The 27,515-nt window shown below is 45.6% G+C and overlaps 1 protein-coding gene across 1 annotated transcript in view; it reads right to left on the bottom strand.

Moving 5' to 3' along the window:
- Positions 1–1,939: 1,939 nt before the first annotated feature.
- Positions 1,940–27,515, bottom strand: part of LOC124613815 (protein apterous-like) — a gene marked incomplete at its 5' end in the record, with an annotated part of 324,127 nt that continues 298,551 nt past the window's right edge. The window contains one exon of the mRNA XM_047142537.1: positions 1,940–4,127. Within this exon, the coding sequence (XP_046998493.1) occupies positions 3,912–4,127 (216 nt within the window). The remainder of the gene's footprint in view (positions 4,128–27,515) is intronic.

Consider the following 27,515-nt stretch of genomic DNA (forward strand, 5'->3'; position numbering starts at 1 on the left):
AAGAAGATGCTCCCCTTTCTGTCAAGTTGGTGATGTGTAAAATTCTCAGTGTGATATGTAAAAGACAAGCCACCCCAGTGAGACAGAAAACAATTCAAGACTATTTTGTTTCATGAAATTGGATTCTACTGTATCCTTTCTATGTACCATATTTTCTCACATACTACGCTAACTAAATTGGAATTTATTGTAAATACTAATTATTTTAATTGCGTCTTCGTAATTAATTTTTGTTTTCGAGCAGTCCGAATACATTACTGTGTACTTTTAACTGTTGATTATCCATGAATTCGATTTTCCGCCATTTTCAAGGCCCAATTACCGCAGATATATGTATTCGTGTCACCTGATTAAATTACTGATACAGTGTTCAACCAAGCGTAAACAATTCTGAGCAATGTTGATTATAAAGAAAATTTTATTACACACAAAATTGTATATTATGTGATGCACACTATCTATCAAGACATGTGCAGTGTTAAAGAAGTGCTTCAATCTGAAATCGCGAGACCGCTACGGTCGCTGGTTCGAATCCTGCATCGGGCATGTATGTGTGTGATGTCCTTAGGTTAGTTAGGTTTAAGCAGTTCTAAATTATAGGGGACTGATAACCTCGGGTGTTAAGCCCCATAGTGCTCAGAGCCATTTGAACCATTTTTGTTAACGAAGTCGTCTATCTGTTGACAATGCATGCAAGAGTTTTACTACAATGTCGTTGGTAGTACAGACTTCAAATGTCCTGAATCAAAATCATCTTCAGTGGATGCACGACAACGGTTGAATTCAACAATCCACGTTTAACGGTCAAAAAAGTGGAGGATGAATTCTCTTATGTCGAATGTCAATTCTCCTTAGGCTTGTTCTCCTTAAAAGTCGTGTCACAGCATGTAAATCTACACACACACACACACACACACACACACACACACACACACACAAGCGCGCGCGCGCGAAGTCGTTTTGTTCCGTGGCACGTCTTCATCTGTACTTTGTAGCATCCCCCATTAAGACCAAAACACTAAACATCTATTGTAATACAACTATGTAATCCATGAGTTATTGTTTTCTTATTCTTAATTGTATCTTTTTACGTATTTCGATATGGTGAACTCTAAAAAAAATGGTTCAAATGGCTCTGAGCACTATGGGACTTAACTGCTGAGGTCATCAGTCCCCTAGAACTGACAACTACTTAAACCTAACTAACCTAAGGACATCACACACATCCATGCCCGAGGCAGGATTCGAACCTGCGACCGTAGCGGTCGCGCGTTTCCAGACTGTAGCGCCTAGAACCGCTCAGCCACCCCGGCAATCTTAAAAGCTGTAAGGAAGCTGTCTTTGTATATCTGATGGGTATTGTTTGTATAGTTTCGTTATTTGTTGACTTTCAACCACAAAGAGAAACAAATTACTTAGCTATGCCGCAACACTCAAACAGTCTTCATCTGCGTAGTACTTCTCGCCGCATTTAATGACGTTGTTCAACGTCTTTGTCCATGCTGCCTATAGGATGATGGACATTTACATTGATGATCTAGTTCTCGTCGAGTCTGAGAATTTTTTAAGTTGCCTGTGAAGTCTGCGGAAGTGTGTAATGTGAGTGATGTACTTGACATCATGAACTCATCTAGCGAAATTGCCTGTGAATTGTACTACTTACTACTATTACCAATCATTCCAGTCTTGTCACAATTTATTTTAAATTTAACATAATGTTATAAGTTTTAAGGTGTTTTACAATAAGGACGTTTTTCAGTGCATATCATGTTGATTGAGAAGTGATAGTTATCTCCTGTCATCTTGTTAATGTAGGCATTTCACAGAAAAATAACTCTGACATAAATTTTGTATGAAACTTTAACAATAGAACTTTATTGCTTCGCTAAGAAAGATTAGCCACCTCCATTCGAATATCATGATATATTCATTTAACAGTTATTAATAAACTAGATGTGATAAATACTTACGATTATGATCATAGTGGGATGTAGCCTTTTTGCAAGAGAAGAATGTTCGTAGTGTCGTAAAATTATCCACAGCGTTAAGAGGGAAAGGTGATAGGAAATTTCTTGCATAAACCATGTTTCAAAATTTACATTATAATTATTTCCTTTGACAAATTATTTAACAAAAAGATATGAAAAATCCCAAGTGAATAGGCCCTAAATAATAGTAACTGCAATAGTATGCACATATAAAATCAGTGTTAGGTTTGTGAGGTAGACCTATTCCAACTGGCGCCGGTTCTATCATTTTCATATCACTCAAGGAATCTATTATACATGAAGACACGTTCTTCATCCGAATTTACATGGAGTAATGTCATTAAATTAAATAGACAGTTATAAAAATCCGTAAGTTGTTTCTTCCGATATTTACACATGAATGCACGGCGTTCACAATTTCACCAAGTGTCCATAAATTCGTTGCCTTTTTTTCTCGAACATCTGTAATCCAATGGGTCTTCTTTGTTCACTGTTGCACATAAACCATTTTCGTCGGGAGGATCGTGGAAAGAAAACTACACACACTCATTTATGTATCACAATAGACTGAATTTCATAGTAATCCCAAACGAATTGTTTTATAACGTAATCGAAAACATCACAACAAAGTATAAATTACTCTTGGCGTCAACATGAAATTTCTCTTGTGACTTTTATTATTTAGACGTTCTAAATTGCATTCTTATTTTGGGTAATTTAATGAAGGTGCACTACCGGATACATCTTGGATATCTAGATGTTATCTTCAGTAAATTAACACAAAATTTACAGTAGATTGACATCAATGAAATTTCGTAACTATTCCTTGCACAATATTCTCTCGTTCAGGATTACTATAAAACCAATTTCTCAGTTGATAACAATCAATAAATAAGGTGAACGCACACGTGTGCTACACAATATTATTACGGAAGCCTGTTCGTTCGTGTAACATCAATATTTCGTAGTTAAATGTCTTCAACATCTTTCTTCTTCGTATTAAAGCTTAATGTCTCGGCGCCTGGACTGTCAGTGGGTACTTCAGGATGACAGTTGTTCGTCGCACAGTCTTGGATTCTCCAGTCCGATCATCAAAACGAAGGCTTACAACCGGCCTTCAAACCAGAAAAGAGCTGGAATGATAATGTTGTTAATACGTGTTAAGACTAACTATAGTCTTCTCCCTTCTTCACAGCGTCTGAAAGATTCTGCAGATATTCCGCACAACCGGATTCCACTGATGGGTTTCCGGAACGAACTATTTCTTGTCAACGATATTTTGTTCCGCTAGGTGCAAAGGTGTGGCCACGGATACTGATACCCTCAATGCTTGCTTCACGTAGTATTTGCGCCTCAAACCGCAATTTCATCACCCGGCTGTTGAGGCCGGACATCACTCAATTGTCTGGTATTGCAATACTTCCTGGTACAGCAATGGATGAATCACGATCAGCAAACTTTCCGTTGCTGAGTCAGTGCGGGATGTGTTGAAGATGATTTGGCCTCGAGGCGGATAATGAGGTGATGAATCTGGATTTTATTAATGCGTAAGTTAAATCTTTTTACGCGATCAGTACCAGTCTCTTCATGTAGATACGATGAGCTGCCACTGGTTAGCTGCAGGTCTCTCGAAGAAGTTGGGCCCATTTTTCTTTGGCGGACACCGGACACTGTTACGATTGTCGACAGAATGTGCATCTTGCTTCTTATAGTTCGTTCGAGAGCTATCGACTGTCGGTTAAAACTAGATTAAGACTGATGGACTGCTTCGTTTCACCACCGCATCCTCTGTTTCAGAGCCGAAGAGAGATGCCCCTGTCGGTGACGTGACGTCACTGCGCGGAGTGCTGCCGAGTGTCGCCTGGCAACGCTCGGTCAGTCTTGAAACACGTCCGGTGTGGTCCGGGGGTGGCGCCGGACGGCCTAGGAGCACTCTAGCGGCGAGGGGCTGGTGCCCAGCATGAAGGGCGGGCTGATAGGCCCCTGACGGTGGTAGTCGGCCGCCGCGGCCGCAGCCGCCGCTGCCTGGTAGGCGTCCAGGCCAGAGTCGCCGCCGCCGCACTTGTCACCACCGCCTCCTTTGCCCTCCTGCTTCAGCACCATGCGACGCCACTTTGCTCTCGCGTTCTGGAACCACACCTGCAACAAGTCAACAACCGTGAATCAGTCATGTGTCAGGGCCAGCTGCTGCTGCTGCTCATGATGCTGAGTGGGGGCAGGAAGGTTACATTCTATGACCAACACACACACACACACACACACACACACACACACACACACACACACACACAGAGACGACAATTTCACAGAGGAAGACTGCACTGTAGTTCCTTCTCTAGATTATCGCACAGATGACAAAAAGGTAGATACAGAAATAGATGACAGAGGGATAGAAAAACAATTAAAATCGCTCATAAGAGGAAAGGCCGCTGGACCTGATGGGATACCAGTTCGATTTTACACAGAGTACGCGACGGAACTTGCCCCCCCCCCCCCCTTCTTGCAGCGGTGTACCGTAGGTCTCTAGAAGAGCGTAGTGTTCCAAAGGATTGGAAAAGGGCACAGGTCATCCCCGTTTTCAAGAAGGGACGTCGAACAGATGTGCAGAACTATAGACCTATATCTCTAACGTCGATCAGTTGTAGAATTTTGGAACACGTATTATGTTCGAGTATAATGACTTTCGTAAAATGAAGAACAAACCGCCTTCAGTCACAAGTTGCGTTGATTTACTGCACTATGCATTTCGAGCCCTGGAGGCTACACAAAGAAAAATATTCCGAAAACTTGTTGAATGAACAAACAGAGTTAAACAGCCACAATTTTTTCTACATCTTTAAAAGTTTATTTTTTCCTGAGGAATCAAATCTATAATAGTACAAACAACTGAAAACCTAGAAAATAGTGCCAAATAATTATTTTAAAAATACGTAGTACTAGTAATACTATATCATATTATCTTCTGTGAAACAAGAAAATCGGTTATATTTAGAAGTAGAACATCTGTATGAACGAGAATCTTTGGCATGTTTACGTTCTGCTACTACAATGTGGGAAAAATGTGTGACTATGTATATATCACAGTATGTACTGTAAAATTAAAGATGTGTATTGTGTATACCAACAGAAGCAGACATCATACAATGTTAAACTGTAAGTTAGATTCATATTATTAACGCTGTTAAACTTATATCTACAATATACCATGTTGAAACACAAAAATGTAATATCAACAGGCAAATAACTAAATAACCTGACGTAAATCACTAAAAAACACCTGAAGATGAGCCTCCAGGGCTCGAAATGCATAGTGCAGTAAATAAACGCTACTTGTGACTGAAGGCGGTTTGTTCTTCATTTTACGAAAGTAAAACAGTCGCGGACGAAACACTGAAAAACAATGGACAAAATTAAGGTATAATGACTTTTCTGGAGACTAGGAATCTACTCTGTAGGAATCAGCATGGTTTCCGAAAAAGACTATCGTGTGAAACCCAGCTCGCGCTACTCTCCCACGAGACTCAGACGGCCATAGACACGGGTTCCCAGCTAGATGCCGTGTTTCTTGACTTCCGCAAGGCGTTCGATACAGTTCTCCACAGTCGTTTAATGAACAAAGTAAGAGCATATGGACTGTCAGACCAATTGTGTGATTGGATTGAAGAGTTCCTAGATAACAAAACGCAGCATGTCATTCTCAATGGAGAGAAGTCTTCCGAAGTAAGAGTGATTTCAGGTGTGCCGCAGGGGAGTGTTGTAGGACCGTTGCTATTCACAACATACATAAATGAGCTTGTGGGTAACATCGGAAGTTCACTGAGGCTTTTTGCGGATGATGCTATAGTATATCGAGAGGCTATAACAACGGAAAATTGTACTGAAATGCAGGAGGATATGCAACGAATTGACGTATGGTGCAAGGAATGGCAATTGTATCTCAATGTAGACAAGTGTAACGTGCTGCGAATACATAGAAAGAAAGATCCTTTATCATTTAGTTACAATATAGCAAGTCAGCAACTGGAAGCAGTTAATTCCATAAATTATCTGGGAGTAGGCATTAGGAGTGATTTAAAATGGAATGACCATACAAAATTAATCGTCGGTAAAGCAGATGCCAAGACTGAGATTCATTGGAAGAATCCTAAGGAAATGCAACCCGAAAACAAAGGAAGTAGGTCACAGTACACTTGTTCGCCCACTGCTTGAATACTGCTCGCCAGTGTGGGATCCGTACCAGAGAGGGTTGATAGAAGAGAGGCGTTACGGAAATGACAGATAAACCCCAGTGGAAGACTCTGCAGGAGAGACGCTCAGTAGCTCGGTAGGGGCTTTTGTTGAAGTTTCGAGAACATACCTTCACCGAGGAGTCTAGCAGTATATTGCTCCCTCCTACGTATATCTCGCGAGGAGATCATGAGGATAAAATCAGAGAGATTAGACTCCACACAGAGCCATACCGACAATCTTTATTTCCACGAACAACACGAGACTGGAATAGAAGGGAGAACTGATAGAGGAACTCAAGGTACCCTCCGCCACACACCGTCAGGTGGCTTTCGGAGTATTGACGTAGACTTAGATGTAGAAAGCGCGTGCGCCGAAATATCTGATATTTGTCTATGACAACGGACAACACTGTTCTGCACTGGAAATACACTGAAGAGCTAAAGAAACTGGTACACCTGCCTAATATCGTGTAGGGCCCCCCGCGATCATGCAGAAGTGCCACTACACGACGTGGCATGAACTCGACTAATGTCTCAAGTAGTGCTGGAGGGAATTGACACCATGAATCCGCAGGGCTGTCCGTAAGAGTACGAGCGATGGAGATCTCTTCTGAACAGTACGTTTCAAGGCATCTCAGATATGCTCAATAATAAAATTACCAAATAAACAGCAGCCAGTCCCAAAATCTTGTTTTATTTATTCACTTTTGCAAATCGATTTCAACTGATTAACTGCTTTCAAAGAGTAGTAATACTGTCTTAAGCACAGGTCAAACATTAAGTGATCACTTTATGTTTGACCTGTGCTTAAGACAGTATTACTACTCGTTGAAAGCACCGGTGATGGCTGTTAATCAGTTGAAATCGATTTGCAAAAGTGAATAAATAAAACAAGGTTTTGGGACTGGTTGCTGCTTATTTGGTAATTTTATGGTTTACGGTCGCTGCACAACTTCGGAACCACATGGAGCCCACCATTTATTTGCTCAGTAATGTTCATCTCTGGGCAGTTCGGTGGACGGCGGAAGTGTTGAAACTCAGAAGAGTGTTCCTGGAGCCACTCTGTTATTCTGGACGTATGGGGTGTCGCCTTGTCCTGCTGGAATTGCCGAAGTCCGTCGGAATACATAATGGGCATGAATGGATGCAGGTGATCAGACAGGGTGCTTACGTAAGTGTCACCTGTCAGAATCGTATCTAGACGTATCAGGGGTCCCAAATCATTTCAACTGCACACGTCCGACACAGAGCCGCCAGTGGCTTGAACAGTGCCCTGCCATCATCCAGGGTCGACGCATTCATGAGCTTGTCTCCATACCCGTACACTCCCATCCGCTCGATACAATCTGATACGAAACTCGTCCGACCAGTCAGCATGTTCCCACCCATCAACAGTCCACACCTTAGTCTGCTCTCTTGTATCTTTTTCCCCATGGGTCCCACATTCACAGCTCCTCTAACAAATTCATTTCTAATCCTGTGCTTCCTAGTTACCCCACACATCCACTTCAGCATCCTCATTTCCACCACTTCCTTTCCTGGGCTATTGTGATTGGCCACGCCTCTGCCCCGTATACCATAGCAGGCCTTACCACCGACTTGTACACTTTCCCTTTCAACCCAATGCTCACCTTCTTGTCACACAACACTCCACTCATTTTCCTCCAGTTGTTCCAACCGCAATTTATCCGGTGTTGCATCTCGCTTTCCAGTCCTCCTTCCCTCTGTGTGTACGACACCAGGTATTTAAATTTGCAGACCGATTTCAGCTCATCATCCTGGATCTTGCAAGACTTCCTCTGCACATCCTTCAGTGCTAAATATTCTGACTCAGCTCTCCCAAGAGACCCACTCGTTTGTTACTGTTTCTCTACTGAGAATATGCTCCGCCTCCTTCTTTAATGGGAGATCTGCCTCTCGTGGTCATAACATAGAGATATTTACTAAGACGTTATCTGTTCTTGGGCCGGCCGGAGTGGCCGTGCGGTTCTAGGCCATACAGTCTGGAGCCGAGCGACCGCTACGTTCGCAGGTTCGAATCCTGCCTCGGGCATGGATGTGTGTGATGTCCTTAGGTTAGTTCGGTTTAATTCTAGGCGACTGATGACCTCATAAGTTACGTCGCATAGTGCTCAGAGCCATTTGATTGGTTTTTGGTTGGTTGGTTGTTTGGGAAAGGAGACCAGACAGCGTGGTCATCGGTCTCATCGGATTAGGGAAGGATGGGGAAGGAAGTCGGCCGTGCCCTTTCAGAGGAACCATCCCGGCATTTGCCTGGAGTGATTTAGGGAAATCACGGAAAACCTAAATCAGGATGGCCGGACCCGGGATTGAACCATCGTCCTCCCGAATGCGAGTCCAGTGTCTAACCACTGCGCCACCTCGCTCGGTCAGAGCTATTTGAACCGGTATATGTTCTTTCGGACATGCCCGTAAGAACAGATACCATCGGTGACCAAGCAGCTCGTTAGAATGAATTTACAGTGAAATGAACACCCTTAGCTGCTTACAGGCGTTGACATACGTCGACGGGGACAGATGAAAATGTGTGCCCCGACCGGGACTCGAACCCGGTATCTCCTGCTTACGTGGCAGACGCTCTATCCATCTGAGCTACCGAATGCACAAACAAAGCCCGAACTCTTACGGGAATCGGCAACGCGCCGCGAGTAATGAGTATAATGGGCGGGGGCACTACGAATGTAGTGTGGGACAATACGTTGAAAATTTTCTCTGCCTCGTGATGACTGGGTGTTGTGTGCTGTCCTTAGGTAAGTTCTAGCGGACAGATGACCACAGATGTTAAGTCCCATAGTGCTCAGAGCCAATACGTTGAAAATGTGGGTTTCGCGGGAAGCGTGCCAGAGATAAATCCCCTGCAGTCGCGCTATCCTCTACGTCCTCGGTAGCTCGCCGGCACGGTAGCTGAGCGTGTTCGGTCAGAGAGCCGGTTGGCCTCTGTAATAAAAAAAATAAAAATAAAAAAATAAAACTGAGTGGAAGGATCAACCACCGAACTTGAACAGGATGTCTTGCGACGTCCGCAACGACCAAACACAACGATCAGTAACGAACAAAATGAAGAAAAAAATGGATAGAGCGTCTGCCATGTAAGCAGGAGATCCCGGGTTCGAGTCCCGGTCGGGGCACACATTTTCATCTGTCCCCGTCGACATATGTCAACGCCTGTAAGCAGGTAAGGGTGTCCATTTCATTGTAAATTACATAGAGATGTCCGGTCATTTTCGATCAGATAGTGTACGTCTCGTGTCACTGTTTCTGCCTGCTGGCGAACCACGCTGAAAACGCGCCCGCGTTCAGATCGCGTACGGGAACGGCTCTTCTCGTATTCTTACGGTTTCTGAGCGTTTCCAAGCATGCTCCCACTGGTGCGGCGCAGTGTGAGAAGCAGGTGGCGTGTCCATCTGCGGACAGCGCCGTATTTCTGTGGACAAGGTATTTTGCGGCCGGGGCCCGCGCCGGCCGGAAGTGCTGCGTGCCTGCGCTGCAATTAGCGGAAATAGACGCCCGTGGCGGCGGCGGCGGCGGCGGCGGCGGCCATCCGTCACCGGCCGCCCTCGTTTGTCCGCGCCGCAGCCGCCGCCGCGGGCGTCGTGCCAGGCACGCACAGGCGACAACAGCCGCCGGCCGCCAGACGGGAATTACACGCGTTCGACAAAGTAGTGTAAACACCCGCCCGATGCCGAGTGAGGCCACCTCCGGCATCCCCAACAGCCTCAACATTCCGAGGGATCGGCGCATACGAGATGTCCCCGAGGCCTGTAGTCTGAAGGGACAAAATTATAGGGACGGCAGAAGGTCCTTACGTAAGCTCGCCGGCCAAAAAAACTCATCACCCCAAAGCGCGTACCGATGATTCGTTACGCCTTATGGCGTAGCGATCCAGTCACGTGCTGAATCGCGCGCGCGCTGCCTCTAAGTAAAGCGTAAGACAGTAGCGATGAGTGGCACATTTACGTTTCAAGCGGCCGCTGTACGTAAACGTGGGTAAGTGTAAGGACGTGACAGTGTGGAAAAAAGGGGCAATCGTATGAATTTGCTGGATTTGTTGGGGTTTCACGGCGGGCTGCTTTACGTATCTAAAGTTCAAATGGTTCAAATGGCTCAGAGAACTATGGGACTTAACATCTGAGGTCATCAGTCCCCTAGACTTAGAACTACTTAAACCTAACTAACGTAAGGACATCACACACATCCATGCCCGAGGCAGGATTCGAGCCTGCGACCGTAGCAGTCGCGCAGTTCCGGACTGAAGCGCCTACAACCGCTCGGTCACAGCGGCCGGCCGTATCTAAGGCTGTGGTATAACACACATGACCACAAAATGCGGCGTCAGAATTGTGATCGGGGAAAGCTGCTGACTGAGAAAAACCTGGGAAGCTTCTGAATCAAAACCGCTTCCCAGGCCGACAGGAAGGGCTCTAGGCAGTGAATGAAGACCCATCTCAACCGGTCGGCGAGAGATCAATCGAAGGAAACTGCACGCAGTGAATGCGTCTGGATTCCGTCACCCTGCAAGAGGCCATTGCTCATACGGGCACATACAGACAACAGCGAAGTTCAGTCGGCTGGGTTTCTCAATACTCCCCCACCCTCGACTGGCCTGCAAAATCACCTGACTGGAACCCCGTAGGAAATATGTTGCAACAGCTGGTAAAACGTCGACATCAGCATCCCCGCGACCAGATCCTTAGCGGGTGGTTTAACCTGGATGCGACGTACCTGCAAAACCTTGAGAATTAACTTCCTAACCGAATCCAGGTGGTCATCGAGTCAAGGGGCGGAACTACACAGTATTTACGATGCTTGTAATCATTTCTAGCGGTGACTAATCCTTTATGCGGTGAGCTTATTTTGAGATGTGTGGTCATAAATGTATATGTCAGGTGGTACGAGCTTTTGAACGAGCAGTGCGTGTCAGTTACAAATATATTTTGAAAATTCGGCTTGAACAAAACACAATTTCTTGCCATCCTCTCTCCGCTCATGCATCTCTAAATGGTTCAAATGGCTCTGAGCACTATGGGACTTAACATCTGAGGTCATCAGTCCCCTAGACTTAGAACTACTTAATCCTAGCTAACCTAAGGACATCATACACATCCATGCCCGAGGCAGTATTCGAACCTGTGATCGCAGAAGCAGCGCGGTTCCTGACTGAAGCGCCTAGAAGCGCTCGGTCACAGCGGTCGGCTCATGCATCTCTCGGTGGTATAGCATTCTTATTTTACTTTACAGCATCTGGTGTAGTAAAATATCGGTATAACATCGGTGATGCAGACGTGGTGAAGTAAAAAGTAGTCACATACTCAGGGAACAGAACGTAGGCAAGCAGATGTAGGAATCATGCTTCAACTTTCGGCGCAAGGTGGCACGAGAGATGGTTTGCCACTGCCTTCCTCTGACCTGTTATGAATTGTGAACTGTCTATCTGTGTCGTGTGGATGACTGCCATGAGTACTTACACACTGTACCATTAGATTTGAGTAGTTTGGAGCCAACCAAAAGAGAGTGCGTAATTTGATCCCGGGACATAGGCTACTCGTCTGGAATGGCACCAAGTTGGCCGTCGACCTTAACGACCCCATCCAACACACACACGCCCTCACTTCGTAAGACACCAGGGCGAGGTATGGAATTTAATACAGGACACTGGTGCAAAGACTGGTGACCGGGAACTTTACGCCACCACCTCTCCCCCCCTTGGCGGTCAAATCATGAGAGCCAAAAACTTTCCACCGCGAAGATTCGAACCAGCGTACCCCCGAGTCGAGCGCCACAGCACAAACATGAGTTAGCGAACAAGACTTTTTAAGTGGGCAATATGTGTGGTGAGGAGAGAAAGTAAAGAAACTATGTTTCACTCAACAGTAAATACTCAAGGGATATTTATTGATATTGATGATATTGGTGAGCTAACGCAAAGAAAAGCCACGTCTAGTAGAGTGCGTGTGAAGCCAGTCTCTAATCGCTTGTGATTCATGTACAGATTTACAAGAAACTGCGTCGGTAAAGTAACTGAGAACTGGCCAAGTTTTTCGACACGAAAAAATTATAATATGCGCTGTAGGACCGTACAAGAGAAGAAACATCAATTAGCACCCGTCAGATTGCCGGTGAAGGACACACTTAGAAGGCTACAATATGGAGAGTACTGATGGAGCGTTAGTTATAAACCTACCATAAACAACGTCTCCAAGCACTGGGGTCAAATAATTTTCGAACCCAATGTTGAATTCCGTAAATAGTTTATCCAGTGCAGCACTGCAGTCCCTAAAATCCTAAAGCTTGTATTGTTCATAGAACTCCATAGCAATCGCCATAAATGTTTAGGGACTCCATAAAGCTGGGTGGATAGACGGATATCTGAGCAACACTCCTACGAAACTAGAGTTCAGTGTGCTAAAATCCACAAGAGATGTTTGTAGAGTGTAAGGGCTTTTTAATGGTGCTGACAATACGGACAACGATGATCCGGTACTGTTCAAAACAGGCGACATTTCACGTCGTGGAAGACGTATTGCTTCGTTCTAACGACCATGAGGCTAACCTTTGAGACTTGCAACCTTGTTACCGGCAGTATGTTACGCTGGAAAAAGTAATTAACTCTCTGCAGGGACGACTCCAGCACTACTAAGAAAACTTTGCTACTCATATGTCTTTCCAGTTACAACTGCATGATGTGACAGGACACTGAGTGAACAGAGAGTATTGACGAGATCGCCGTTTGTCGTGTTTCTTCATATTTTTCGCGGTGTAGTAAATGATTAGCTAGAACAGCAAAACACACCATAACCAGTCACTGAGATTTATATTTCTCTGTGACAACGGGTGTAAGGTATCACCCTTCCATTTTAATGCGACATAGTATATCAGATATTTACAATAATCGTATCCGCCAAAGAGTAAAGTGGAAAAAACGAACAACAGTACATAACTGTTGAAAAATACGGCCACGCAATATGGTTCACAAATATGCTTGATTGCAAAATAATGCACTAGTCTTGAGATTTGTGGCATGAGATTAATAGCGATTCAGTTTTTATACAAATCACCATGTCTGCATTTTCCAGACGGGTTTGAGCACGCATTTAGATCAATAAATTGCTGGATTCCCGGCCTCAATATAAAATACGCTAAAGCATATGAAGTGCAAAAAAACTAGTAAACTGTCAGTATGATTGATTGGTGTTTATGTTAGAAAGAAACCCAATGACAGAGATCGCAGACACTTTATAAAGAATATTCTCTATTACAATATACACTCCTGGAAATTGAAATAAGAACACCGTGAATTCATTGTCCCAGGAAGGGGAAACTTTATTGACACATTCCTGGGGTCAGATACATCACATGATCACACTGACAGAACCACAGGCACATAGACACAGGCAACAGAGCATGCACAATGTCGGCACTAGTACAGTGTATATCCACCTTTCGCAGCAATGCAGGCTGCTATTCTCCCATGGAGACGATCGTAGAGATGCTGGATGTAGTCCTGTGGAACGGCTTGCCATGCCATTTCCACCTGGCGCCTCAGTTGGACCAGCGTTCGTGCTGGACGTGCAGACCGCGTGAGACGACGCTTCATCCAGTCCCAAACATGCTCAATGGGGGATAGATCCGGAGATCTTGCTGGCCAGGTTAGTTGACTTACACCTTCTAGAGCACGTTGGGTGGCACGGGATACATGCGGACGTGCATTGTCCTGTTGGAACAGCAATTTCCCTTGCCGGTCTAGAAATGGTAGAACGATGGGTTCGATGACGGTTTGGATGTACCGTGCACTATTCAGTGTCCCCTCGACGATCACCAGTGGTGTACGGCCAGTGTAGGAGATCGCTCCCCACACCATGATGCCGGGTGTTGGCCCTGTGTGCCTCGGTCGTATGCAGTCCTGATTGTGGCGCTCACCTGCACGGCGCCAAACACGCATACGACCATCATTGGCACCAAGGCAGAAGCGACTCTCATCGCTGAAGACGACACGTCTCCATTCGTCCCTCCATTCACGCCTGTCGCGACACCACTGGAGGCGGGCTGCACGATGTTGGGGCGTGAGCGGAAGACGGCCTAACGGTGTGCGGGACCGTAGCCCAGCTTCATGGAGACGGTTGCGAATGGTCCTCGCCGATACCCCAGGAGCAACAGTGTCCCTAATTTGCTGGGAAGTGGCGGTGCGGTCCCCTACGGCACTGCGTAGAATCCTACGGTCTTGGCGTGCATCCGTGCGTCGCTGCGGTCCGGTCCCAGGTCGACGGGCACGTGCACCTTCCGCCGACCACTGGCGACAACATCGATGTACTGTGGAGACCCCACGCCCCACGTGTTGAGCAATTCGGCGGTACGTCCACCCGGCCTCCCGCATGCCCACTATACGCCCTCGCTCAAAGTCCGTCAACTGCACATACGGTTCACGTCCACGCTGTCGCGGCATGCTACCAGTGTTAAAGACTGCGATGGAGCTCCGTATGCCACGGCAAACTGGCTGACACTGACGGCGGCGGTGCACAAATGCTGCGCAGCTAGCGCCATTCGACGGCCAACACCGCGGTTCCTGGTGTGTCCGCTGTGCCGTGCGTGTGATCATTGCTTGTACAGCCCTCTCGCAGTGTCGGGAGCAAGTATGGTGGGTCTGACACACCGGTGTCAATGTGTTCTTTTTTCCATTTCCAGGAGTGTATTTTGCTTTCGAGGTGCCCAGAACTCATAAATCCTTGAAAAATGTCAGGACCTGCCGACAAATAATTCTTTATTTACTTGCGGGTTCACTCTGAATATTATCTTGAGACATCTTAAGGTTATTTATAAAGTCTTTCACTGCAATAATAATACCGTGGTGTCACACATAAAATAAGCCCTAAATCGACTCGTTAGCTTGGTCTACTGTAGTAATCCGGTTCCATCCTTTCGTCTGGTACGGAAGCATTCTACATACTGGCGAGCCGGCTGCGGTGGTCTAGCGGTTCTAGGCGCGCAGTCCGGAACCGCGCGACTGCTACGGTCGCAGGTTCGAATCCTGCCTCGGGCATGGATGTGTGTGATGTCTTTAGGTTAGTTAGGTTTAAGTAGTTCTAAGTGTAGGGGACTGATGACCACAGATGTTAAGTCCCATAGTGCTCAGAGCCATTTGAACCATACTGGCGATTACAAATGATTTCCGTTTAAAAAAGTGGAACGTGATTATAGCGATAGACGAAGATGACAGTTGAAGCAGTATGGCTTTTATGTTATTTGACGCCACAGTACTAATTTTGCGACGTGGAATGTTGTAATAGCTATATATCGAAGATAATCTGAAAACCGAAACCGATTGGGGACAAAGAATAATTCGTCAACCGCACTTGGTAGTTGATATAAGATGTTTTCGCCACACCAGGGAAGGAGGTCAGTCTCGAAAGCGACATTCGACACCAAATATTGTCACAGTTTTGTTTAAAGGTATACGTACGTACACAATCGCGTCCTAGACTGAGAAACAGCATTAATGGATACTCGTATATCAAACTCCGGCAGGCTCCACATTGTTAGTTTATCAAAGTATGGGGGTTGATAAAAATACGGAAAGACCGAAAACACACATTGCCAAGCCTAAAACGGTGTAGGGAAACCATTGGGATTCAAAACAGATTCCAGTCGACTTAGAATGAATAAATAGAGATCCTGTATGGTTTTCAAGGGAATGTTACACCATTCTTCGTGAAAAACAGTGTTAATCTCAGGCAACGGTAATGTTGAAGGACAGCAATGATGCACCCTCTCCAACGTAGACCACAAAGCCTCAATATCAGTGATATCTAGTGACTATGATGCCCAGGGGAGAAGCGACAGTTTATCTTCGTACTCACAAACCAGTTCAGGATGAGAGCTGTGTGAACAGGGGACGTGATGTCTTGGAACACAGCATCGCCACTGGGGAATAAACACTGTACTATGGGAGAGGAGGGGTGCCTGATCAACCAAAATGGCCACATAACACTCGGCAGTAACGCCCACCAAGTACCGCGACATGGCTGTCCAAATCGTCACCGAATCTGTGCCATGTTTCGCTCTTGAGACGTAAACTCGGCCAGAAGCTGCTGGCTGTGGTACAAAACTTATCTGAACACACGACATTCTACCATTCCCTCCATACTCTTCTTTTTACGGCTTCGGCACCGCGTTTTCCAGTTGTCGACATTTGCATGACTGAAAGGTTCTGGAATTTCAGAGCGGCCTGCAGGTTCCTCTCGTGTTGTTTTGGTGCTGACAGGGTTCGCGAGAGCGACATTCAGAGTTTTGCTATTGAAAGGTATGTGCTAAGGTCTGATCAGGGTAGATCCAGAAAATAAAGTCGATAGTTACCAACCGCAAGGTGGAATGAGTATAATATCTTTGAGTAGGAGGATCTTAATGATGGTTAAGAGAGCCGGGCGCGTGCAGTAAAAAACTGGGGAGTCGCAGCTAGGTGCCCGGAGGAAGCAGACGTGTGGTGACAGCTTTAACGTAGGATTCGCGCTGCGCAGTTTACACTGAGAAAACTTTAGCACGTTAATGGGAGAAGCTATATAATGATTTCAAAATGGTTTTTGTTACACAATGTTCAGAGTTAGGATTTATATGTCCAAGGTTTGACGCAGTACGCGTTTTGTAAAATTTTTTGTAAGAGTGATTCGTGCTACAAAAATATTGGAAATGGTAGTATTTGTGTAGGACTTACATTTTTAACAATATTATATATATATATATATATATATATATATATATATATATATATATATATATATATATACTGAGATTAACATTGTGTTTAAATCTAACAGCCTGAATCATAATCCACATCCTTTGCTTGTACTGAATATGAAAATGAGTAATAAAGTTACCCACCAATGAAAGATCTAAAGAAAATGAGGCCTCTATGCAATATGTGCACTTCATGGTTTGAAATCGATTTTTGTATAACTAAAGTTATCAGAGCAAAGTTATTTCAAAAAACAAATTTTATGCCATTTCACAGCTGGCGTTATTCAAGGCAAGATATAATTTCATTATGTAAACATCAGGGCCAAAAGCTAATTTTTCAGTACCATCTTAATGCCATTGCACAAACGGCATTGCCGGCCGGGGTGGCCGAGCGGTTCTGGGCGCTACAGTCTGAAACCGCGCGACCGCTACGGACGCAGGTTCGAATCCTGCCTCGGGCATGGATGTATGTGATGTCCTTAGGTTCAAGTAGTTCTAAGTTCTAGGGGACTGATGACCTTAGAAGTTACGTCCCATAGTGCTCAGAGCCATTTGAACCATTTTGAGCAAACGGCAGTATTCTCTTAAACTTGACTGCTGAGTCAAATATATGTTTCATTACTGGCAAAACGGAGGAGTGACAGAGACAAGTTCGCGGACGCAGTCAGATGCAGGTTTGTGGAATAATTAATTTGGAACAATTTTATCTTTGATACTTTCACTAATTAAAAAGGAAACAATTTTGGTTAGATACTGTCACTATTAAAGATTATTTTATCTACGATACTTTCACTATGACTTTCGTAGTTGTCGTTCTTGTATTTTACGTCACGAAGTTCTTCAATGACCTTCCGTCACGACTACTACACAGACCGTTTTACCCCCGTTCTGACTTTAGCGGGTGCTGTTTTTCCGCTTTGCTGTATGAAGCATGAATCTTCGATACTTAAAATTTAAATTTAAAACAGTCTTGATCGCAATATTGTTAACATAATTTTTTATTGGAGTCAGTGACCGGTTTCGACTCTATGGAAGAGTCATCTTCAGACAGCAGTTACACGAACGTCGAGGGTCGACGGAACTCATTTAGCATTGTCCATCCACCGCTCTGGAGTCTGAAGATGACTCTTTCATAGAGTTGAAACCGGTCACTGACTCCAATAAAAAAAAATATTTTAACAATATTGCGCTCAAGACTGTTTTAAATTTTAATTTTAACTACTTTCAAGATTGCTGAATATGTTTTCAAAAATTTCAAAAAAAAAAAATCTTCGATGCGATGCCTGTTGAAAGACCATACACTACAACTACCTGGTTCACGGAAGCATCCACCCTACGAATACGAACAATCTGCCCACGTTAGACTACACTTACACGCGACATAATGCACTTACACAGAGTCCTGTTGTGACCACAACTGACAGTTGCAAGGTACTGAGAGTATTGCACAAGTGCCGTTCATGGTTCAAAAATGGTTCAAATGGCTCTGAGCACTATGGGACTTAACTTCTGAGGTCATCAGTCGCCTAGAACTTAGAACTAATTAAACCTAACTAACCTAAGGACATCACACACATCCATGCCCGAGGCAGGATTCGAACCTGCGACCGTAGCAGACTCGCGGTTCTGGACTGAAGCGCCTAGAACCGCACAGCCACCGCGGCCGGCCGTTCATGGTCGAACACAACAACAGAACTTGCAAGCTTGTATAGCATCCGCGTCTACGTTCAAGCACGCATTTATCGTGGTATTGCCATCTTTTTGTCCAAGCGATAGCGAGCTCCTACCAGTAGTAAAACCGAACTCTGCACCACGTCTTTTCGGACTGATCGACCACGACTACCGTACTGGAACGTCTTAGCAGTGAAGTTTCGGAACAGCGGCCACAGAAAACTACGACATACGGGGGGAAGACGTATGATAAACTGCTGTTTAGCCTTCACCGATTACTTGCTGTCTCGGGATATTTCATTGCGGCAGCTCCCGAACGTCGCGCTGTTATTTACCGGCGACGGCGCCGTTTCTCTTCGTCTCCTTGCCTCTTTTTCCTTCGTCCCTTCCAGCTCCGCGCCCTCTGCGAGGCGAGTGCGGGTCGGAACCGGCCGAGGAGCGGAAAGAAGGAGCCAGGGCGCGCCTCAAAGGCGGGTGAAATATGCGCGCCGGCGGCTGTTTTTGTGCGCGCGCCGCCTGCGGCGTGTCACTGATTATCCGCAGGCCGCGCGCGCGAGCGTGTGAGTGTGGGTGTGAGTGAGTGTGTGTGACACACGCGACGGCGAGATCAGACGGCGGGCGCGAGGCGCGGGCCGCCGCCCGTATAAACGGCGCTGCGCCCCATTGCGCCGCGGCGCTGCCCGCCTGCGGGCGTCGCGCCAGACGCCGACGCCGACGGCGACGTCGCAGGAGCTGCGGCCGAGGGCCCAATTACGCGACGCCCACGCGCCGACGCCTGACGCCGACCGGCTGCGGCTGCAGGGCCGAAGCGGGCTCTGCCGGCAAACTTGCCGTGCCTGTTTGGGGCTGCTGGCAGACTGTTTGGGTACAGCTTGACTCGCTGCAGGGCCGATGCCGTGTTTCCTTGAGCCGTGTCAGATGTTCAGGTAGACTAAAAGAGAGAATCTTCCGACGTTTCTGACTGACATACCTTTGGATCACCTACCACGAACTACAGACCTATCTACCTGTCCCGCGAACAGATAGCGTAGTAGCATAGCTATCAGAGCGTCATCTTTGTCTAGAATTTAATAAGGAATGCTCACAGCCAGAAGGCTCACTTCGTACACGCCAGAGTAGCCGAGAGCGCTAATACGCTGCTCCCTGGACTCGGGTAGGCGCGCCGTCCCCGGATCGAATCCGCCAGGCCGGTTAACGACGAGGGCCGGTGTGCCGGTCAGCCTGGATGTGGTTTTTAGGCGGTTTTCCACATCCCACTATGTGAATACCGGGCTGGTCGCCAAGTTCCGCCTCAATTAGACGACTCACAGACATCTGAAAATGTTCGCACTCTTTCATGACTTACACTAGACGCACACAGCTGGGGTTCACTACTTCCGTTCCGGTGGTTTGGGGTGGCGGCAGGAAGGGCATCCGGCCTCCCTCTGCCACTAACACTGCCAAATCCGTCATAATGAAGCCGACCCCGCGTTGGAGCGGGACAAAGGCCAGAAGGTTCACTTTGGCGCAAACGTGTGAAGCAAGCAGGCAACCAAGGCACGATCACGCGCCCGTGCTTCGTGCAGCCAACTGACCCAGTCTGAAAGACGTCAAATTGTCGCCTTCTGAGCGCCGGGATGGTCCTTTCGGAGAACTGCCATACAACTTGGCCGAGCTGCGTCAGCAACGATGCTGGTATAAGTGATCACATGAACATTCTCACAGCCGCGGATGATGCTGTGGACATCAACACAGCACAGTCCATGCAGCACTTGTCAACAAGAACTGTTGCAAATCAGTTGTTAGCAATGGGACTAGTGGCACGCACACGTCCACCCCATCTCCCACTCACGCCGCAGCATCGACGTGCACGACCCGGCTGTTGCCGTCAGAGGATCACTTGGAATGGCTAACCAGGTCTTCAGTGACGAAAGCAGGTTCTGCCTGCAAGTGACGGTCGTTTGCTCGTACGACCTAGACCTGGTGAGCGTTATCCCATAGCGTGCATTCGTCCAAGCCATTAGCCTTGCGGTGCGGAAAGGTACAACACTCGTTCACCTTTGGTGTTTCTGGAGGAGATGCAAACCAGCACTCGGAACAAACAGAATGTTGTTAGACCAGTCCTTTGGCCCTTCTTGCAACAGGAGGATGATTTCTTGTTCCAATAAGATAATAATCGCCCACACACTGTCCATGGGACCCAACAGGGCTCTGCAACACGTGTAGTAACTTCCCTGGCCATCACGATCTCCAGAGTTGTCTCCAGTCTATATGATGGAACGAAAAGTTACTCGTGCGACTCGTCGGCCACCAACTGCGTGGACAGGTCGAGTAGATGTGGAATAACGTACCCCAGGCCAGTTTTCGCCATCTGTACGAACGACTGGATTCCAGAGTCTGAGCCTGCACTGCCGCCCTTGGAGGCTACACCAAGTACCACTATGGGAGTTTCAGGATGGATCGATATCTGATATTTCGGAACTTTTTGTGCTGTTGATCTGTACATGTAATATTTCATGTACTCCATATGCACTGTTGCAACAATAAATCTTGAGTGAATAGGAAACCTCTAACAAGATGTGCTAACTTTTGTCCGGCGGTGTATGACACTGGCGAAAAATCATTAGACTGCACGTGATCATTCCTACTCCAAACAAGGCATTTGAAGGCAGGTGTGTTATCGAACCATTAGGCTTCAGAAAGAGACATTAGTTTAACAATAATCTATTTATAATACGACAGATCATTGAAAAACGTCGGAAATTTGACTTCGAATCGCCTTTAGTCTATTTTTTATTGAATAGAAGAAAGCCTTGATAAGGTAAAAGGAACCCTTTTGTGAAAAATACTGGCAATGAAAAGGTTTTCCTGTATACCTCTTTAATACGATAAAAGTCTTAATGTACATACTAAAATAATTGTAAGTTCAGATGCGTAAAAGTCGGATCTAATTTTAAGAAACCAAGGTGTTCGACCAGCATATAGTCCGTCACCCACTTTATTTAATGTAGTATACTGACGACCTGGTTATGAATTCCGAAGATGAAGTATAGAAATTAAAATAGGGTCTAGCGTACCATTAAATACTCTCTTACATGCAGATGACCAGATCTTATTCACAACGCAATCCACTGCAGCTCAACTACAACTGCAAATAAGACGAAGATAATAACTTTCAAAGGGAAGAATGCAGCCATATCTAAAATCATGATAATGAGAAAATTTTAGAACAAGTATCCTACTTCAGTCATATAGGATGTGAAATTAGTTTTAAGTATGGCAAGGACATTGCGAATAAGATTACTAAATATCAAGATGTCTGCGAAGCAACTGAAAGAACTTTAAGAAGAAATATAATGAAGGCAACATTAATGAAATTTTATCAAGTTATGGCTGTACCTACTCTCGTATATGTACCCGAATCATGGACGGCAACGAAATAAGAAAAATCATGTGTACTGGCAGCAGAGGCGAAGTTGACGAGGTATGTAAGGAGCTGTGATAAAATGGACGGAGTAAGGAATGAAACGATAAGATCAGATTTAGAAATATTTTCAGCTAATGACAAGAGAGCATAGAAGAGAATGAAATGGAAGGATCGTGTTGGTAGAAGATAGATTGCAAAAAAGGTAATGAATTATCGGCCAACTGGAAAGAGAGAACTAAGTAGACCTCGTAAGAGATGGCTGGATGATACCGACCGGAACAGGTGACGATACCTAGTCCATGGAAGGAGATGACGACGATCAGTTTAATCTTTTCATTAACAGTCTTCTTTTTCAGTGAAAACCGCTAATGCAGCGCTTTTTTAATAAAGGTTGTAGTCAGAAGGAACAATATTATAATACTACCCGACTTTCTGTTTTCAAATGTTGGGATGGATGGCACATACACAATAATCCATTTTTACCTCAGAGGATTTCGGAAGATTACTGCTCAAAATCTACAAGACTTACAGCAAACATCAGTGGTCAGAGTATCTAACCAAGTTCTCAGCTAACACTAGGATGTTCAATACGGGCACCTTTTGTGACACGACAAACGTTAACACATGCCTAAAAGAACAGACACCATCCAGATTCTGCACGTGTTGTACATTGTATATAAACTGAAGATGGAGAGGGCAACAAAGGAAAGGAAATGGAGGGGATCACTGCTGGCGGCCGGGTCGCGACATTACGCGGAATCAGCGGCGGAGAGTGAAACTGAGTACTGGACTGGGATTCGAACCCGGGATCTACTGCTTACCAGCCACGTGCGTTAACCACTGCGTCATCCGGGACAACTGCACGGACTATCTCGACTCGCCTCGCGGTCGATCCATATTTCCATCGATCGCCACCTACCTGCAGCCCCTGTCCATTTCCTCCATGTTCGCTCTCTTATTCCCACAGATGGTCGGACGCATTTGTGTATTCACACTGAAGAAAGTGGGTCCATTGCCCAGCTAGGCCAATCAAATAATATGAATGCATACTGTCTGTTCTTTGCGACCTCCTGAGGGAATCTCAGAGAGCGAACATGGAGGAAATGGGAAGGGGCTGCGGATAGATAGATATTCTGCTCACACATAATGCACACCAGTGGCAAGACGCAATCAATACCTTCACTGAGCGATAATAACGGTGAAGTCACTGATGACAGTGCCACTAAAGCCCAGCTATTAAACACGGTTTTCCGAAACTCCTTCACCAAAGAAGACGAAGTAAATATTCCTGAAATCCAATCAAGAACAACTGCCAAGATGAGAAACATAGAAGCAGATATCCTCGGTGTAACGAAGCAGCTTAAATCACTTAATAAAGGCAAGGCCTCCGGTCCAGATTGTATACCAGTCAGGTTCTTCTCAGAGTATGCTGATAAAATAGATCCATATTTAGCAATTACATACAACCACTCGCTCACAGAAAAATACGTACCTAAAGACTGGAAAATTGCTCAAGTCACACCAATACTCAAAAAGGGAAGTAGGAGTAATCCGCTGAATTACAGGCCCATATCACTAACGTCGATTTGCAGTAGGGTTTTGGAACATATACCGTATTCGAACATTATGAAATACCTCGAAGAAAAAGATTTATTGACACATAGTCAGCACGGTTTCAGAAAATATCGTTCTTTTGAAACACAACTAGCTCTTTATACTCATGAAGTAATAAGTGCTATCGACAGGGGATGTCAAATTGATTCCATATTTTTAGATTTCCAGAAGGCTTTCGACACCGTTCCTCACAAGCATCTTCTAACCAAACTGCGTGCCTACGGAATAACGTCTCAGTTGTGCGACTGGATTCGTGAAAGGTCACAGTTCGTAGTAACAGACGTAAAGTCGTCGAGTAATACAGAAGTAATATCCGGCGTTCCCCAAGGAAGTGTTATATGCCCTCTATTGTTCCTGATCTATATTAACGACATAGGAGACAATCTGAGTAGCCGTCTTAGTTGTTTGCAGATGATCGAAAGAACTTGCAAAATGATTTAGTTAAGATATCTGTATGGTGCGAAAAGTGGCAATTGACCCTGAATAAGGAAAAGTGTGAAGTTATTCACATGAGTACTAAAAGAAATCAGCTACATTTCGATTAAACGATAAGTCACACAAATCTGTAGGCTGTAAATTCAACTAAATAGTTAGGGATTACAATTACAAATAACCTAAATTGGAACGATCATATAGATAATATTGTGGGCAGAGCAAACCAAACACTGCGATTCATTGGCAGAACACTTAGAAGGTGCAACAGGTCTACTAAAGAGAGTGCTTACACCACGCTTGTCCGCCCTATTCTGGAGTATTGCTGTGCGGTGTGGGATCCACATCAGGTGGGACTGACGGATGAGATCGAAAAAGTACAAAGAAGGGCAGGTCGCTTTGTATTATCGCTAAATAGGGGAGATAGTGCCACAGACATGGTACGTGAATTGGAGTCGCAATCATTAAAACAAAGGCGTTTTTCGTTGCGACGCGATCTTCTCATGAAATTTCAGTCACCAGTTTTCTCCTCCGATTGCGAAAACATTCTGTTGGCACCCACCTATATAAGGAGAAATGATCATCACGATAGAAGAGAAATCAGGGCTCGCACAGAAATATTTAAGTGCTTGTTTTTCCCGCGTGCCGTTCGAGAGTGGAACGGTAGAGAGACAGCAATAAGGTGGTTCATTGAACCCTCTGCCAGGCACTTTATTGTGAATAAGAGAGTAATCACGTAGATGTAGATGTAGACAGGTGGCGCTCGATGGGCGTGTGGATCGGACATGTCCGATAGGACTTGTGGATCTCACTCGTCAAACATTTACATGGCGTATCAGTTCTTCATTATCAGACGGCATCTAAATGCAAACCGACTCACTGTACGTACCGAAGTATTAGGTGAGGAAGACGGCTGGATGGCAGTATTACAGGATTAATGAAAATATTTTTATGTTCTGAAATACAGAAGTACTGCTAAAATGTGATTTTTAAATGACAAATAAAATTCTTATGTCTATTACATCATCCAGCTTATTATCTAAAAAAGTGGATTCTAGTATCAGATTCTGAGTCCATTACAAAAATGCTCGCAACATCTCACAAAGTATTTACGGTTTTGCTGCCATACAAACATAACTAACATCCCTACCCTGTTCGCACACTGTTGTTGATTTCATCCAGCAACAGCTTAAGACTGTTAGCTATACGTTTCTCAAACCACTGCTGACAGCGTAGAGAAGGACAGCAGAAATAAACGAAAGAAAAAGAAGGATCAGTTCCAAAAAGCTGATCCTTGTTTTGCATCAGAGAAGGGTTCTCTGGCCACTTTCATACAGTATCTACCTTCCTCTCACGTCGTTCCACATTACTACAGGACGAAGTACGCTTGCTCCTCCACTCCTGCCAGTAACACAGCGGCGGAAGCTTTTCAAGGCACCATCACGCCGGGCCAAATGTACAGTGAAGAGAAACTTTATACGAAGAGGTCTCGTCCCCGGTCGGCCCAAACGACAGCTGTTATTTGTATACGTGTGCATTAGCAACCTCTAGCGGCTGAGGTCCTCTCCACACTCGTTTTTCTGTCAAAAAAAAAAGAGCGAGGAAAACATTCGTACAAGAGGCAGGAAGAAATAAAAATGAAGGAGCGAAGCGGCGAGCGGCGGCGTATTATTTGTGGGGGCCGGAGCACTTAGCACAGTTTTACGGCGCCACTTGCCGGCAGCCGGGCCGGCTCCTTATCATTAAGGAAGGCCGTGCCGTCCGGTGCCCCTCCGCCTTCACTTATCGGGCGCATGCCCACCCAACCGCGAGACTTTAATGGCGACATTATCCCTCGCGACGGCGGACCAGCCGGTGACGAAACCCCGGTCGCCCCGCGGCGCGCGCTTTATACCCCCTTTTACTGTCGGCGCTTTCTCCAGAAATCAAACGAGCTGAAATGAAAAGAAAGGGGAGCCGGCCGCGAACGAGCCGAGCCCCAGCGCTTTGTCCGAACCGTGTCTCGTTTCGCCGACTGAGACACTTTTTTTATTCCTCTCTTCGTCTCTTTTGCAGTTACGTATACTGCATCAGTTACTACAAACAAACGATTCGCGCTACCATCATAGCCTCGTCGTATGTCGGCAGCGTGTTGTCCGTAAGGTGAGTCACTCGTCACCGGGCGATATGCAGGCGGCCAGCCGCGTACGCTATTCTTGTCTCTGCCAACGCGGCGACGATTTACGCACTGACGAACTTGAATAAAATCGCTCCACATTCTCAGACGGCATATTCCCAACCTTCACTGTTGTTTTCAGATACGGTACCAGAGCAGCGGTTAAATGACTAAGCCAAAGTCATAACATCGATTCTACGCCACAAAGTTCGTCGCAAAGACGATAGGATTCCAGATTTAATACTTCCATCTTCAGGTAAAAGGCTCTGCGCGCTTATTTTCGTAAACCTACCCCACACTTACAATGGAGCACTTAATGGAGGACAAACTACCTGGCAATTCTACATTTACATCTACATGGATGCTCTGCAAATCACACTTAACTGCCTGGCACAGGGTTCATCGAACCACCTCTACAGTATTCTCTACTATTCCAATCTCGTACAGAGCGAGGAAAAAACGAACACCTACGTCTTTCCGTGCAAGCTCTGGATGATCTTACTTTATGATAATGATAGTTTCTCCCTATGAAAGCCGTCAACAAACTGAGGAGAAAGTTGGTGACTGAAATTTCGTGAGAAGATCCGCCGCAACGGGAAACGCCTTTCTTTTAATGACGTTCACACCAAATTCTGTAACATGTCAGTGACACTCTCTCACCTATTTCTCGATAATACAAAACGTGCAGCTCCACTTTGAACCTTCTCGATGAACCCTGTTAATGTTAGACCGAGCGAGGTGGCGCAGTGGTTAGCACACTGGACTCGCATTCGGGAGGACGACGGTTCAATCCCGCGTCCGGCCATCCTGACTTAGGTTTTCCGTGATCTCCCTAAATCGCTCCAGGCAAATGCCGGGATGGTTCCTCTGAAAGGGCACGGCCGACTTCCTTCCCAATCCTTCCCTAATCCGACGAGACAGATGACCTCGCTGTTTGGCCTCTTCCCCCAAAACAATCCAATCCAATCTAGGGGACTGATGACCTCAGATGTTAAGTCCCATAGTGCTCAGAGCCATTTGAGCCTGTTAATTCCTAGGCACTTAGTTGAATTTTCGGTCTTTAGATTTGACTGATTAGCCCTGTTACCGAATTGAACATCCTATGTGCTGCTCGTCGGCATTGCAACTGACATTGCAAGCTATTTAATTTCAACTGTTCATACCAGCAGGAGCCAGAAATGGCAAAGAAGCCGGATCCGAATACGCAAAATGGAGAGCGAAAGGAGAGGTTTATACGGGAGGAAGGAAGACTTAAAAAACAAAAACAGTGAGCA

This window comes from Schistocerca americana, chromosome 4, assembly GCF_021461395.2.
Source record: "Schistocerca americana isolate TAMUIC-IGC-003095 chromosome 4, iqSchAmer2.1, whole genome shotgun sequence".
NCBI lineage: Eukaryota > Metazoa > Arthropoda > Insecta > Orthoptera > Acrididae > Schistocerca > Schistocerca americana.